This window comes from Pteronotus mesoamericanus, unplaced genomic scaffold (assembly GCF_021234165.1).
Source record: "Pteronotus mesoamericanus isolate MK-2021 breed Mesoamerican mustached bat unplaced genomic scaffold, CSHL_Meso_final contig_177, whole genome shotgun sequence".
NCBI classification, from domain to species: Eukaryota; Metazoa; Chordata; class Mammalia; order Chiroptera; family Mormoopidae; genus Pteronotus; species Pteronotus mesoamericanus.
This window is the reverse complement of record NW_026555073.1, coordinates 6569363-6584970: the sequence shown is the minus strand read 5'-3', so window position 1 is coordinate 6584970 and position 15608 is coordinate 6569363. Positions and strand designations below refer to the sequence as shown.

The 15608-nt window shown below is 37.8% G+C and overlaps 1 protein-coding gene across 1 annotated transcript in view; it reads left to right on the top strand.

The window, feature by feature from the left end:
• ATP7A (ATPase copper transporting alpha) overlaps positions 1-15608 on the top strand; it is a 90739-nt gene that overhangs the window by 33510 nt on the left and 41621 nt on the right. Inside the window, exons 3-4 of the mRNA XM_054566661.1 lie at positions 9047-9536; positions 10083-10808. Of these exons, the coding sequence (XP_054422636.1) occupies positions 9047-9536; positions 10083-10808 (1216 nt within the window). The remainder of the gene's footprint in view (positions 1-9046; positions 9537-10082; positions 10809-15608) is intronic.

Below are 15608 nucleotides of genomic sequence, written 5' to 3'. Positions count from 1 at the left end.
CACAGGATCGGGCCGAGGGACAGGTTTTGTGTGTTCATACGAAATGTCCACAGAAGGATGGTAGCAAACTATCGTCCTGCCATCAGATGTCAAAGCAAGCTCTACTTTGCAATTATAGTCATCTGGAAGAGCAGAATACGTGGATTTATGACAAACACAATATAAAGGTCCATTTTGAAATGGAAATAAACGTTTCAAGATAGTTCTGTTTGGTACTGCCCATTTCCACTGCTGCTCCTGCCATGGTGAATCAAGATGCGTATCGGGTGGTATGGAAAAAGATGACTTGAAGAGAAAAAGCTTTTAAAATTTGCTTCTAGGCATACCTATTTTCGTCCCTTGACAGCTGCTCACCACGATCCTGCCATCTTGCCTCAATGCCTAAAAATGCTTTATTTACATAATATGATAAGCCTTCTGCAAAGTGTTGTGCCCATAGGAATACTTAGATATGAGTTTTCTCCACTTGCGTATGCTCCACAAGTAGGCTTTTCTTTTATATTCACCGTCTACCTGCACATAACTCCAGTCTTAGAGGCTCTTTACTGCCTCTCCCCACGCCCCACACCCCTCGCAAAGGTCCCGCTTTCCTTAGTTTGCTTTGGGGAGACCACCAAGTTGGAAAAGCTGAGAAATGACAGTATTTACTTCATCGAAGGTTTTGTCAAGCTACTTTGCCTTCAAAATATTCAAATTTATGAAAACCATTTAGTAATTTTTTTTTCACTAATTTGTACGCTATCCAGAAATTAGGCAGCTATTTCGCAGTTTGTTGATTTGAAAAGAGGATGGCCAAAGTAACTACCACCTTTGGTCCCAAAGCTTTAAAAACAAGTCATTTAATTTCACTGAGTAAGAAGTGTGACACCTGCATTTGATTTTATCCTCACATGAAACCAAGTAAACGTCCTCCAATTGACCTGAGGTGGCTGGTGCTGGGGGAAAGAATGGAAGCTAAATTTTACTAATTGTCTTAGCTAATTGCAGTAAAGCTACTCACCATCAAGAAACTAGTTCACATAATTTTTCTCCAAGTGACTTAGGTGCTTACTCTTTGTCTGGCAAACTATTTTAGATTAATACCTGTGTCGCCAACTTCTCCATGTGTAAATGGAGGACTAAATCCTGCTTTCACGTTTGCATGCACGTTCCTGTATAGAATTTTTTTTTTTAAAGCCTACTGCACTGCACTCGTCTGTAAGGCTGCTGTTTCTACTGCATCTTCCCAGAACTCACTTCTGTTAATAAAGCCGGTTTAAGATCAGAAAAACCATTTTGAATTGGATTAAGCATAAAGGAAAAGTAGCAGCGGTATAATGTGAAAGCACTTTGTGTTATCAACAGTGATTTATAGGGATCCCAGGGACAGATACTTGAGGCTATACTTTCCAGGGCACATTCACAATTTGATTGCTAAAAACAAAAGGAAGCACTCTTTCTCTGCCTTTTTCAGCTCAGCTCTGTGCCTTCGGTCAAAAGCCCATATGATATAGAGTAGAATTTTGACCTTTCTTCTTTTTTTCTTTTTTTAAAAAATATTTTCCTGGGCGAGGCTAGGATGAAGAGGGTAAAGGAGGTCAAAGGCAAGGTGACGAAAGGAGACTAGATTTTGGGTAGTGAGAACACAAGGGAGTACACAGATGTTGAATTATAAGTTGTAACCTGAAATTTACATGTTATCAACCAGTGTTACCCAATGATATTTAATAAAAAATATTTTACTAAGTGTTAAGTCTTCTAGGCCCAGAAAGAGATTTATTGTGAAGTTAATGAAGCTGAAGTTTCACAGCCCCTCACGTACAGCGACCCCTTCAGAGACCCTGGACGGAGTGTTAGCCGTGTGCTCACATGGTTACATGTTTCTGCAAAAGTAAAATATTTTAACCATAATCCTTTATGTCTGTTTTCTATTGCCACTTGGACTCACCCCGTTAGACATCCCCTTTGTGCTGGGTGGTACTGGATGTGCCGTGGGAATTTGGAGGATCTGACTGAGAGGAGGTTGAGTTGGGGATATATTTAGTTCGAGGTTAGTAGGATATTTAGCTATATATGGTTCTTAGTCATTTGTGTGTACAGTGACATTTTTGCTAGAAATTGTGGTATAGGAGCGGCTTCCAGTAATATTAATACCACCAACTCACCCAGTGTCATGGCAGAAAACTGTAGGACCCAATGTAAAAATGCTCAATGACTATTATTAATTCAAAGAATATTTAAAATTAATCACTGCACAAGTAAACTTTTCTGAAATGCCTTGAAACCTTTTAGCTCATATATGAAACTGGATAGTGTTCCTCAATTTGACGGCAGCTCCAAAAATTTGTCAATATTAATGTCATTGATGATGTTGAAAGGAACTTTTCTATACTCTCATTAATAAAAAATATTTTTGACCTGTGGGAAGGACAGTTATCTTTCTTTTCTCTGTGTTGAAAAATATTTTTACAAAAGCATTGCTAAATGAAGCAGCAGAGTATACAGGCAAAAATATAGGAAAATAAAATACTCGAGGTAAGTGTATCAGGCATTAGTATAAAATATTTTATTTTTATGGATTTTATGGTATTTAGTAGCTTTTAAAACTTTGTAAATTATAACTTTATGACTTATTCAGAATATTTACTTTTGAACTAATTTTTTTGGCCTTGGGTCATTTTTCTTAAAGAAGGTCCCCCAAAATGTTTACGTTCCAGTGGTTACAAAAGGCAGATGCACCTCTTTCTAGGAACCATACAGAAAATCGTCCATGTCCAAACATAATTTATAATCAGAATTTACCTCAACATGTTAATACATAAATATTGGTCGCATTTTAGAGAATGTCAGTGTTTAACATTTCTAGATCCTAGTTTCTGAGATGACATTTACTGGGACTGATGTGCAGTCAATGTAGAAACCAGGTTTGGAGAGGACATTGTTTTGGCTAAGTTAAGAAGTTCTGGTAGTATTTGGAATAAAACTGATATAAAGTAATGTAATTGTGATATTAAGTTGAGTGTGGTTGCTTTATTGGAAAAAAAAATGATTCGGTGGAACAGATTAGAGCTTTAACAGAATTCAAGGAGAGTGAATAATCAAGGAGTCTCTAGTTTTAGAGTAAGTAGAATGGATGATTATTTCTCACTGCAGCTTCTGCATTTAAATACATTTTGGGAACTTTGTCTTAAATTGTAAAGTTTGTAAGCGAGTGGAGCACTCTTGTTTGTTCCTGTCGCTGTCAAGACTGCAGACTTTAAAGGGATTAACCTGAAGTTTAATTTAATCACCCCAGTGGTCTGTTCAGGGGGGAAATGAAATAGGCTGATAATGTGAAGGTCTTTCTCTGGGATTGGTTGGCCTTTTTGAAAGTAGAAATGTAAAAACAAATTTAATTAGATATAAGTACTGAATGACTCCAAAGGTTAATGCTTTATTAGCAAATTACTTTGTCCTTGAAACTTAAACTGCTAAATCTGAGTGCTTTCTCCCTTTATGTAGATAAAGGCTTGCCATCCAGTCTGCTAATACAGACTATCCTTTTAAAAAATGACCACCCAGATGCTAGCAGTAATTCAATTCATCCCGTGGATCTATACGTTGTTTGCTCATCTTAAATTTAACTTTTCTTTTTTTTATTCTTGAAAAGGTAACACATGTACAGAGTAAAATCCCTCTCTCAAAGGAAAGCAGTTACCAGCTTGCTATGTATATATCCTTTCAGAAAGACTATAACTCTAAAATGGTTATACGTATATATGCATCTCTATATGTGTGTTTTTATATATATATCCCCTTTTATATAAATGGAATTATACTATAGATATTGTATACTATCCTGCACCTTGCTTTTTTTCACTTTGCAAATATATGTTAGATATTGTTCCATGTCGGCATATAGTGATTTTGATTTCTATTTGGAACTTTTTCTATTTCTTAATTTTTGCTATGACAAATGATAGTGTATTGAACATTGGACTTTCCTTTTTTCAATTACTGTATTAAAGTAATATAGGCATTTTGCTTAATTTAAATTCCTAGGTAATAATCATCCATCCATGAAGATGTAGAATCAGTTGTTCAAGGAGGCTTAGGGTCCTAATTTAGTAGAACTTTACCCCAAGTATCAAAGAAAGGTCCAGCCCAAGGTAAAAATCTACCAGTGGGGGAATGGTGTGAAGAGTGGCTTTCACTATTTTCTTTCTATAACTTTTACTTAATTTTTATAATCAATAATTGTGCATTAGTTGTATAATTTTGGAAGTAAAAAGAAAATATATTAGCGATGAAATTCTGACAAAGCACTCAGTTTACAGATAATTCATGAAATTAATGGTACAACTTAAAAAACCTGACAAAATCTCAGTATCTTTTTCATTTTAAAATAGTTGGGTTTTTGAATTTTTATATTGTAACTGTCTTTTTCTAGTTAATAAGTTGATTTAATTGTTTTAACTGGTAACTTTTATTGAGATTGGTCAAAAAGTATGTGTAAACAGAGCTGGATGTTTCACTTTATGATATTTTAATTCTTAGTATTCTATACTGAGACATCACAGTAGAGTATTATTTAAAATACACACATATTTTAACATAGAATTCATATTAAAATATATATAATATGAGATTCCTATTATGTATTAAAATAGTTTTTAGTTGAGTCAAAAATACATTGTAGCCCTGGCGCAGTAGCTGTGTTGGTTAGAGTGTTGTCCTGATACACCAATATTGTGGGTTCGATCCCCAGTCAGGGCACATACAAGAATCAACCAGTGAATGCATAACTAAGTGGAACAGCAAATCAATGTTTCTCTTTGTCTCTCAAATCAGTAAAAAAAAAGTTTGAAAAATATATTGTAAGTGGTGAATCAAACCTTAGAAATTCAAGATAATTGATGAATCATTTCACTTTTAAAAATAAAATTTTAGATTATACTGATTGTCAATCCTGATTAAAAACCCAAAGAAATATATTCTCTAAATCATTTTTAATTTAAACCAGTAGGGGAGAAGATAGCAAATGTAGGAGGGAAGACAAGCAGAACCAAAATTTGATTTAAACACTAGAAAACAATTTATACTTATAAACCACACGTTCCTCACATTGCAGGCATAGAATTCTAGTTATTGAAAGAAATTGATGATCATCTAGCCTTTTCATGTGTAGATAGAAAGAAAATGGACTTTGGAGTTAGACCTCCATCTAAATCATAGCTTTCATTTTCTTTCTGAGTTTTCTGGGCAATGAGTTCCGTTTCCTAGACTTCATAAATGAAACTGGATCACCTTTTATTATCAGATGGGAAGGAATACAAAAGAGAAAAATGTGCTAATGACAACCCAAGAAATGGTAGTAACACAGATTTTAGCTTCTATGGGAAGTTAGTGCTCAAAAGGATTATCTGGTTCAGTCTCTCAAGAAACTGCAGCTCCTGCAATTAAGGAGATGTCTCCAAGGTCTAGCTTTCATCTTGCTTGAGAATAGCTTCTGCAGCCTTTGTATATTTATGCAAATTGTACCGAAATTGCATGCAGATAAGGTATGCTGTGCCTGAATTTCATGCTTTAGGCATTTCGGTCGATAAAGAACACCATACGCATTAAAATAATGGATCTTCACAATCTGTGTGGACAGTTAGGGCCTCTGCCCACTGTTAATGCTGTCGAGGTCACTGCGAGCATCCGGTTTCTTTTCTACTCCTCAACTCCTGCCTTCATCTAAATACAACAAATAGTTCTCCACTTAGAGTCCTTCCTAGGAACCACAGTCATAATCGGTAGACTGTGCTTATTTTCAGAAGAACTGTTGATACAGTGGAAAAATAGTCCGTCTGAAAAAAAAAAAACACCAGCTTTGGTCCCTAATGAAAGATTCTAAGAAAAAGACAGGCTGTAGAAACTTTGGAATGATGTGGGGAATTGGCAGAGGTGGTTTTGTGGGTGGGGAACCGTGAAAGAAGAAAGAGCTGGGCAGATGCAGTCAGACTGGAGTTTGTGCCTGTTTTTCTTCACCATTGTATCCCCAGCAGCCAGCACAGCGCCAGCCATTTAATAGGCACGCGGTAAATATTTGTTGAATAAATAAATGCTATTTTAGCTTCCTGCCCAAGGGTTTGGCATCCACAACAGAGTATTGTGATAATCACTATGAATTTCCTCTTAACGGAAACAAAGGACCTGCTTGTTTTTGTTCCTTTTGAGGCTTTAGGCGTGAAAAGTCTCTGATTGCTAACATTTAGAGAAGAGTGCTATTATTCCAAAAGGGAAGTGGGGCGGGGAGCATTTTTGGGTGCGCTAAGTGTGGTTGGCTGGCTTTGAAACATACACATAGAAGTTACTAAATCAGGAAATGCTTTCCAGTTTGCAGCATGAAAGACCCATTGGGTAATAAAACCTCTTGTATATTATTTTCTATCCATAGTTGCCTTATTTCCTTATGTCCTTTTAATCATTAGAAGGGAGGCTAAAGCAGTAGAAAGTACCACAAATCGTCTAGCGACAAAGTAAATTTCGCTTTTAAAATCAGCTTTGAGAGCAATTTCTCATCAGGTTTGTTGGTAAATTGACTTTTTTGGGGGGGGCGGGATTAGCTCAAGAGGCGGGAGGCAGATGAAGAGATTAAAGGAGATCAAAATATACCGTTTATATTAGAAGGAGGCTAAACTGTGGGTGGTGAACACACAGTGCTACTACATACAGGTGATGGATTTCAAAATTGTACACCTGATACTTATATAACAATATTTACCAATGTTACACCAATAAATTTAATTTTAAAAAATAAATAAAAGTTTTAAGATATCTCAAACCAGGCCTTGTTTAATTGATACCAGATATAATGTATATAATCTGAAAGGGAAAAAGAGTCCCCCTTATTTTTAAAAAAAATGTTAGTACTTTATCAGAACACGTAGTACCTAGAGTGGTACTGTCCAATGGAACTTTCTGTGATGATGGAAATGTGTTATATCTGCCCTGTCCTGTATGGCAGCCACTGGCCACATTGGCCATTGAACGCTTGCAAACATGCCTGTTGAAACTGAGGAACGGGATTTTTGATCTTATTTAATTTTTTTTGGTTTAAAAATTACAATACAGTAGAATTGGCTTCTTTTGGTGTAGAGTTTTATAATTTTTTTCAGTTTGTTGAATTTGACCGCAAGCATTCATTTACCTGCCACCACAGCTGGGACAGCAGGGTCCCATCGCCGCCCACAACGCCCTCGTCCTGCCCTTTTATAGCCATTCCTCCCCCACCCGCCATCTGTCCTCCATTCTCCCCTTTAGTTTGAATGTTTAAATTTCTTAAAGTGATTTTCTTAATCAGAAAAATCCCTCGACCTCAGGGGGGTGATATTAAGAGTTTAAAAGAGAATCTCTCTGAAGATACAAAGACACAAAAGCCTTCATTTTAGAGTGACTGTAAAATGAACTCTATGTGCTTTGGCTTTTCTGCAGCTTTTTCTGGGACAAGTGTCATACAGTGTATTCTAAAACAAAATAGAAATTATTTTTCTACTTCTGTTTCGGATCATTTATGCTAATAATTTCTTCCACAACTAAGAGCAGCCCGGCCAACTAGAATGATCAGCCTTGGAAACATTTCAGGCCATGAGCACATTTCAAGATTTCCCCAAATGCATAGCCATTGATTACCAAGGTAAAGGAGAAATAGCACTATGACATATATTAAAATAAGTAAAAGATTGGACTGTGTAACTGTCGTACATGATTCGAAGTGAGATTTTCCTACTCTGAATTACTTTTAATTATATTTTGGAGTTGTTTTTATTTTATGGGACAAAGCTTTTCACCAGGAATCAGCAGCAGTAGCACCACCCATCTTGAACCACCTTTCGAACATTTATACCCTATTGCCTCCTGTACCCTCCGTAGGCTCCTTCCTGGGTTTCGCCCTCCTAAAATGTCTCTTGGCGCTGCCCCTCCCCCCCCCATGTTGATGCCTTAATTGAGACCTTCTGTTGTGCCGCCACTGCATTTACAGCAGCCCCCCCAGCTGGCCTCCCCTCCCCCTGCATCACGCCGTCTGCCCCACCATCGTCTTCCCCAGTGGCCACCCACATGCTTCTTCTCGAAAATGGGAATGTGATCGTGTCATCCTCCTGCTTCGCTTTTCCAAGGCTCTCTATCACCTGTGGGATAAATGACAAGGCATTACTGGCAGGCAAGAGGCCCATAATAAAGCAGCTGCTTAATTCTCCAGCCTGCCATCTTTCTCTACTGTTGTGTGTCCGTTTGTTTGGAATACCCTGCCTCGTATGTGTTTCCTGATTCCCGTTTGTCTTATAATATTCAGGTATTGTCTCCGCCGAGAAGCCTTTTCTCCCCCACACTCCCAGGAATGAATGGCTGTCTGTTTTCTGTATTCTCTCTTCTAGTATTGTTCCCTGTGACTGTGTCACGCTCGGCTTTGTATTCTGAGAATCCCAGTCCCCAACACGTATAATAAGTGCTTGATAAATATTAGTTGTTCAGTGTTTACTTTCATGTAATTCGCTGGCGCAGAGAACTGCTTTCCTATCTGTTTACTCATCTGATCCTTTTAACAACCCTGGACGGTAATAGGGCATATTTCCCGTTTTGCAGATGGTGCAACTAATGAGTATGGTTGGCTAGTAAGTGTAGAAGCGGCATAGCAAGTCAAATCTTGTGACTTCCAACCCAGAGTGTGTGTGTGTGTGTGTGTGTGTGTGTGTGTGAGAGACAGAGAGAGAGAGACAGAGAGAGACTACATCATAATTTTGTGTAAGATGTCAGCCAAAGAGATGCACACCATCATGGTGGCAGTTCTTGGTGTATTTGTCTATGAGTATGTTTCAAATACCTGATCAGTATCAGAGTCACGTGCACCTACATAGAGCTTTACCATTCCTGTAGGTACACAAGACATTTTGTGTTTCTCTCCAAAGGTAATAGTAGTGATGAGAAGTCAGAGACAAGCTCCATTAGAGTAAACTGTTTCATTCTTAAATGAGGTGTGATGACTGTTTTTAGGCTCTCCGTCATGTAATTTAACTAAACTGACTTCTGAACTTTCTTTCCAAAGGTTTCACTGGAAGAAAAAAATGCAACTATTATTTATGACCCTAAACTACAGACCCCAAAGGCCCTGCAGGAAGCTATTGATGACATGGGCTTCGATGCTGTTCTCCACAATCCTAACCCTCTCCCTGTTGTAACTGACACTGTGTTTCTAAATGTTACTGCTTCACTGACTCCGCCATGGGACCATATCCAAAGTACATTGCTCAAGACCAAGGGCGTCACAGATGTTAAGGTTTCCCCTCAGCAAAGAACTGCGGTGGTAACAATAATCCCTTCTTTAGTGAATGCGAATCAGATAACAGAGCTGGTTCCAGATCTCAGTCTAGACACTGGGACTGCGGAGAAAAAGCCAGGAGCTTCTGAAGACTACAGTACGGCCCAAGCAGGCGAGGTCACACTGAAGGTGAAAGTGGAGGGAATGACCTGTCATTCATGCACTAGCACCATCGAAGGGAAAATAGGGAAACTGCAAGGTGTTCCACGAATTAAAGGTAACGTACCTGGTGGCACTTGTTTGCTTCATAAGGCTTAGTTTGCTCTTTTGGCCTTTTAACTTTTGCTTCTTCTCAAGCATGGGATTTGAATTCATGGGACTGGGAAGGCTTATTGCTTCATTAAAGCCGCAGGTACAGTGTGCTGCCAGCATTAATGTCAGTAAAGCTAATGATGAAAAGTTACACGAGTCTCGAACTAGCAGTTGAGGTGGAATTTCATGGAGTTTAGGGTTCGTAATGCCGCATGACCGTAGTCTTCTTTATGTCTAACATACGTCTCTTCAGGCATGCAGAAACTTGGAGACCATACATACAGTGGTCATATCTTTTACTTTCTTCCAGTCTCTGTCAATACTATTTTCTGAAAAGAACAGAATTATTTTGAGAAAGGATAATAGCAAAAAAAAAAAAAAAAAAGAAAAGAGAAAGGGTAATAACAGAGAGAGAAACGATTTTGTGTGATACTGGTTTGGTCTAAGGAATGTTTTCTGAAGCGGGCCCTGAGTAGCTGAATTAAATAACTACTTTTTTTTTATTAATTAGTTTCCCTGGACAACCAAGAAGCTACTATTGTTTATCAGCCTCATCTTATCACAGCAGAGGAAATACGGAAGCAGATTGAAGCGGCAGGCTTTCCAGCGTTCATCAAAAAACAGCCCAAGTACCTCAAATTGGGAGCTATTGATATAGAACGTCTGAAAAACACACCAGTCAAATCCTCAGAGGGATCACAGCAAAGGAGTCCAGTATATACCAATGATTCCACAGCCACGTTCAGCATAGACGGCATGCACTGTAAATCGTGCGTGTCAAATATTGAAAGTGCTTTATCTACACTCCAGTATGTAAGCAGCGTAGTAGTTTCTTTAGAGAACAGATCTGCTGTAGTAAAGTACAATGCAAACTTAGTCACTCCAGAAGCCCTGCGAAAAGCAATAGAGGCCGTACCACCGGGAAAATTTAGAGTTAGTATTGCAAGTGGAGTTGGCAGTACCTCAAACTCTCCTCCCAGCTCATCTCTTCAGAGGATTCCTTTGAACATAGTTAGCCAGCCTCTGACTCAAGAAACCGTGATAAACATTGATGGCATGACTTGTAATTCTTGTGTGCAGTCTATTGAGGGTGTCCTATCAAAAAAGGCAGGTGTAAAATCCATACTGGTATCCCTTGCAAATAGGAACGGCACTGTTGAATATGATCCTCTACTAACCTCTCCAGAAACTTTGAGGAAAGCAATAGAAGACATGGGATTTGATGCTACCTTGCCAGGTAATTATCACTTTTTTCTTTGACTTCCCTAATGTTCTTTTACGACTCTGGCTTGCTGATTCTTTTGTCTTTCATCAATGAGAAACGAGTAATAGGCATTTTAATCCCACTTTTTGGAAATAAATCCAATGGCAGTAGTCAGCAATGTATAAACAGATGCATAAGGATGTTTGCATAATTATTTGAAAACTAGAAACCTTAAATAAATCATGATATATCCTTGTGATGAAATGTTATGAAGCCATACCAATTATGGTATTAAAGGTACTTAATGCCACAGGAGAGTGTCAGATATTTTGTTAAGTGAAGAGAAATAAACTAAAAAGCTGTATATTCAGTTTTATCATTTTATAAACACAAGTATAAAGATTTATGCAATGTATATGCTATATATATATATATGAATGACTAGAATTCCTGGCAGGAAATGAACTAAAATTTTGACAGTGGTTATTCGTGAGTGGTAGGATAATGGTGATATTTGTTTCCATTGTGCTCTCATATGTATTTTAAGTTTTTTTATGACAAGGATGTATGTAGTTATGTATATACAGGGTCCAGCACAAATAACACCCCTTTTTATTACAAAATCTTTTATTTCATAATCATAAGCATGTACTTCTGTAACATGACAATAGCGCACTCAATTGCGTCACTTGACATTTTAGGCGAAATATTCAAATTGAAACTATAAATTATTATCCCCATATTATTATCCTACCAACCACACTGAGGCAGGCCTTACTTCTGCCGGACCCTGTATCATGGGAGAAGCAAATATTGTTTTTTAAAAAAAGATATCGATAAATCATAAAATTTTAACCATAGTTTTAAATGGAAGCATTCAAAGTCTTCCTATTTCCTGACAGCTCTCAGCTTGAACTGAAACCAGGAATGTATATGCAATGGAATTTGCCTGTGTAAAGTTGTTTGGAACTGGAATTGAACATAACCTTGAATTAAACTGGAAATGCCCTAATGAAATTTCTTGCTGTAAATAACAATCACTGATTCCCAGACACTGTCACCCTTCACCTTTGCTCTTTTGCTCGGATTGAAGGATATCAAATAACAATACACTGTTTCCAAGCTCACTAAACCTGCGAGGCGTAAAAAAATCATATTAAACCCATGCTCAAATTATTATACGTTTTAGTGGAAGAGGACCCAGAGTCATACTAAACATTCTTCTCATATTCATGACAGAAGGTAGAAATTACAGGATTCTCACCTTTTAGAGTCAAGATAGAGTTCACATACCATAAAATTTACCCCTTTAAAGTAACAATCCAGTGGTGGTTAGTATAGTCACATAGCATTGTGGACATTACCACTATCTAATTTTATAACATTTTATCACCTGCAGAAGAAACCCCGCACTCATTGGCAATCACTCCCCATTTCCCCTGCCTCAGTCCCTGTTACCTACTGTTGAGTTTTTATTGTTATGAATTTGACAGCTCTAGGTCCCACTTAAGAGTAGTCAGGGAATATTTGTCCTGTGTGTAACTGCTTTCACTTAGCGTATTGTTTCCAGGGTACACAAATGTTCCTTGACGTTGACAACATTAACTTCATTCATTTTTATTGCTTTTATAGTATTCCTTTGTATGTGTTATATACCTCATTTTGTTTCTCCATCCATCAACTGATGGAAATTTAGGTTGTTTCCACTCCTTGGCTATTATAAATAATGCTGCTATAAACAATTTGTGAATAATGTTTTGCATGAATGTATGTTTTTATTTCTCCTGGGTATATACCTAGGAGTTGAGTTTCTGGGTGAGATGGTAAATATGTTAACATTTTTAGGAGCTGTCAAACTCTTTTCAAAAATAGCTGTACCATTTTACTTTCCTACCTAGATTTCTCACTTTGATAAAGAAAATCTCAGGCCAAGATTCCTGTGCTCTAAAAAGAGATACATAATTCCCTATTAGAAAATTTATACAGAGTATGCCCTGGCTAGTGTGGCTCAGTGGATTGAGTGCCAGCCTGCGAAACAAAGAGTCACTGGTTCAATTCCCAGACAGGGCACATGCCTGGATTGCGGGCCAGGTCCCCAGTAGGGGGCGCTTCATAGGAAACCACACATTAATGTTTCTCTCCTCTTTCCCCCTCCCTTCCCCTCTCTCTAAGGGTAAATCAAATCTTTTAAAAAAAGAAAGTTTATACAGAATACTAAAATGTTAAAGAGCTTCCAGTACTAAAAATCTGAACAAAGAAATACATAATTGAAAAAGGAAGTAATTATGAAAGCAGAAGAAAATTTAAATTGGAAATACTGGAAGTGAAATTCTATGAGTTAGGCATAAAAAATGACTAAAATTAGTTTCAGCAAAATTGAGTTGTATCTGTCATCAGTTACAATTTTTAAATGTTCAAAATGACACTATTTGTAATTCACATTTTACTTATAATGTGGAATTATTCCTCAGAGTTTCTGTTAAATTAAATAGTTCAGCATACATGATACATTATGTTGCCAATGATGGACACTGCATAAATAAGTTTAGTTTACATCAGTATCAGTCAACGTTACAGTGTGCTATTGCTATGTCTCTTATATACATAGAAACCCCAATTATATCACATATGGTATGAAACAAATATTTCTCATGATCAAATCTGGTATCTGTCATACCATAAATAAGGACCTCACTAACTTTCAGACTGGATCCCAAAACAGATTTTGTCCTTTTCACTTGGGTCTATATTTTGCCAGAATCCACATTTGACTTTTAATAAGCTTCCAGGAAATTCATATACACATTCACGTTTGAGAAGCACTGGTCTAAGTAATTGGCTGCATTGACTTCTTTGAATAAAGTCTCTGAATTAAATGTATTATTAACATTGTTCATTTAATGCCATAATTATATAACATGAAAAATACAATTAAAAATAGCTAACATGTAGGAGATTTTATATACCAAATGTGGGAAGAGCAAAAGTGGAACTTCTAATTACCTTAGGACAATTCTGGAGTACTTGATAGTCTCTCATGCGATGCCTAGCATCTACCTAGTCCTCAGAACCATGAATGCAACGTGGTCAGTAACTTTTAGTAATGACATTTATGTTGCCCTACTCTTGTCAAGGGCCCTAGAATTCGATTATTCAACAAATAATTACCAGGAGACTGTCATGTGCCCTGAATCTGTTAGGGCTCATAAACACAGTACTGGCCACGATGAATAAATAGGTGAGAAAAACCTTCTCACAGTGAATGGCACCATAAAAGAATAGGTCGAATTGTGACTACAGCTACCCGTATTATTGGAATAAAAGGTGGACATCAAAATGACTGTATTCTGTGTTTCTGCTACCGATCAATCAGTGTTTTAAGATGCCACCAAAACTGTGTTTTCATTGTGTTTTTTTCCATTACCATTTAGTCCCCTTATACCCTCCCTCCCCTCGTGGCCACCACATTGAGTCCATGTCCATGAGTCCTTTCTCCTTTTTGCTCAATCCCTCCACCCCTATAGCTGTCATCCTGCTCTCTCTGTGTGTCTGTCACCAGAATTGTTGCTGCCAGTCTGCTGAATGGCAGTGGCAGTGCGGATCCAGACCTCACAGTATATGCACCGCTATGACGCGGGCCAAAAAGAGAGAGATCAGTACCTGTTGCTTTCATGCCATACTAGTCCTGGATAAGCCATACGTGTTAAAGAAGCTAGTGAGCCCTGGCTGGTGTGGCTCAGCGGTTTGAGCGCCGGCCTGCAAACCAAAGGGTCGCCAGTTCGATTCCCAGCCAGGGCACATGCCTGGGTTGCTGACCGGGTCCTTGGTGGAGGGTGTGTGAGAGGCAGACGCACATGGATGTTCCTCCCTCTCTCTTTCTCCCTCCATTCCTGAGTTTTTCATATTCCGTTCCCCTCTCTAAAAATAAATAAATAAAGGCTTTAAAAAAAAAGAAGATAGTGAGAAAAGTGGAGGAGGGGTGCTTTTTATGACCATCAATCTCATCATTCTCTTAAACAGAAATATGATATCTGAAGTAAAGCCTTCACTAACCAGTTAAAGCAAACAAAATACTCGATTACATTGCTTTCCTTTTTTGTAACTTTTTTATCTTTTTTTTTTTAATTTATTTATTTTTAAAGAGAGGGGAAGGGAGGGAGAAAGAGAAGGAGAGAAACATCCCATGTGTGGGTGCCTCTCGAGCGCCCCCTAGTGGGGTCCTGGCCCGCAACCCAGGCATGTGCCCCGACTGGGAATTGAACTGGTAACTCATTGGTTTGTAGGCTGGTGCTCAATCCACTGAGCCACACCAGCCAGCGCCTTTTAATTTTTTTACAGATTTTATTTAAACTTTTTTATCTTTTAATTTCAAACTTACAGAAAGGCTGCAGGAATAGTACGAAGAATTTCTGTTTATCAATTGCACTCAGATTCCCCAATTGTTAATATTTTACCACATTTTTTAAATCATTCTCTTTCTCTGTTGACAGATAGACATATATATACACACATATACAAAAACACACATATATACCTTCTTTTGAATCATTCGAGAGGAAGTTGCAGACCTGATGTTTATTTATAATTGTTTTGAAGCCACTTTCTGATTGTGTTTATTTCTCACGTTAATTTAGATACTGAACCTGCCCGCTTTGAGGGTCAGATTGGAAATCCTTTCTTGAAAGTGTTGGAATCTTTTCTGATCGGTGTCTCAAGTGCACGAAAATGAACCTTCCTTTTAAATTCATTTAGACATAAGTAATGTTGCTACAGCCTATATAAAGTAGAAGATAAAATCTTTGCCTCTTCTGCTTCCCATACTAACTGGGGTCA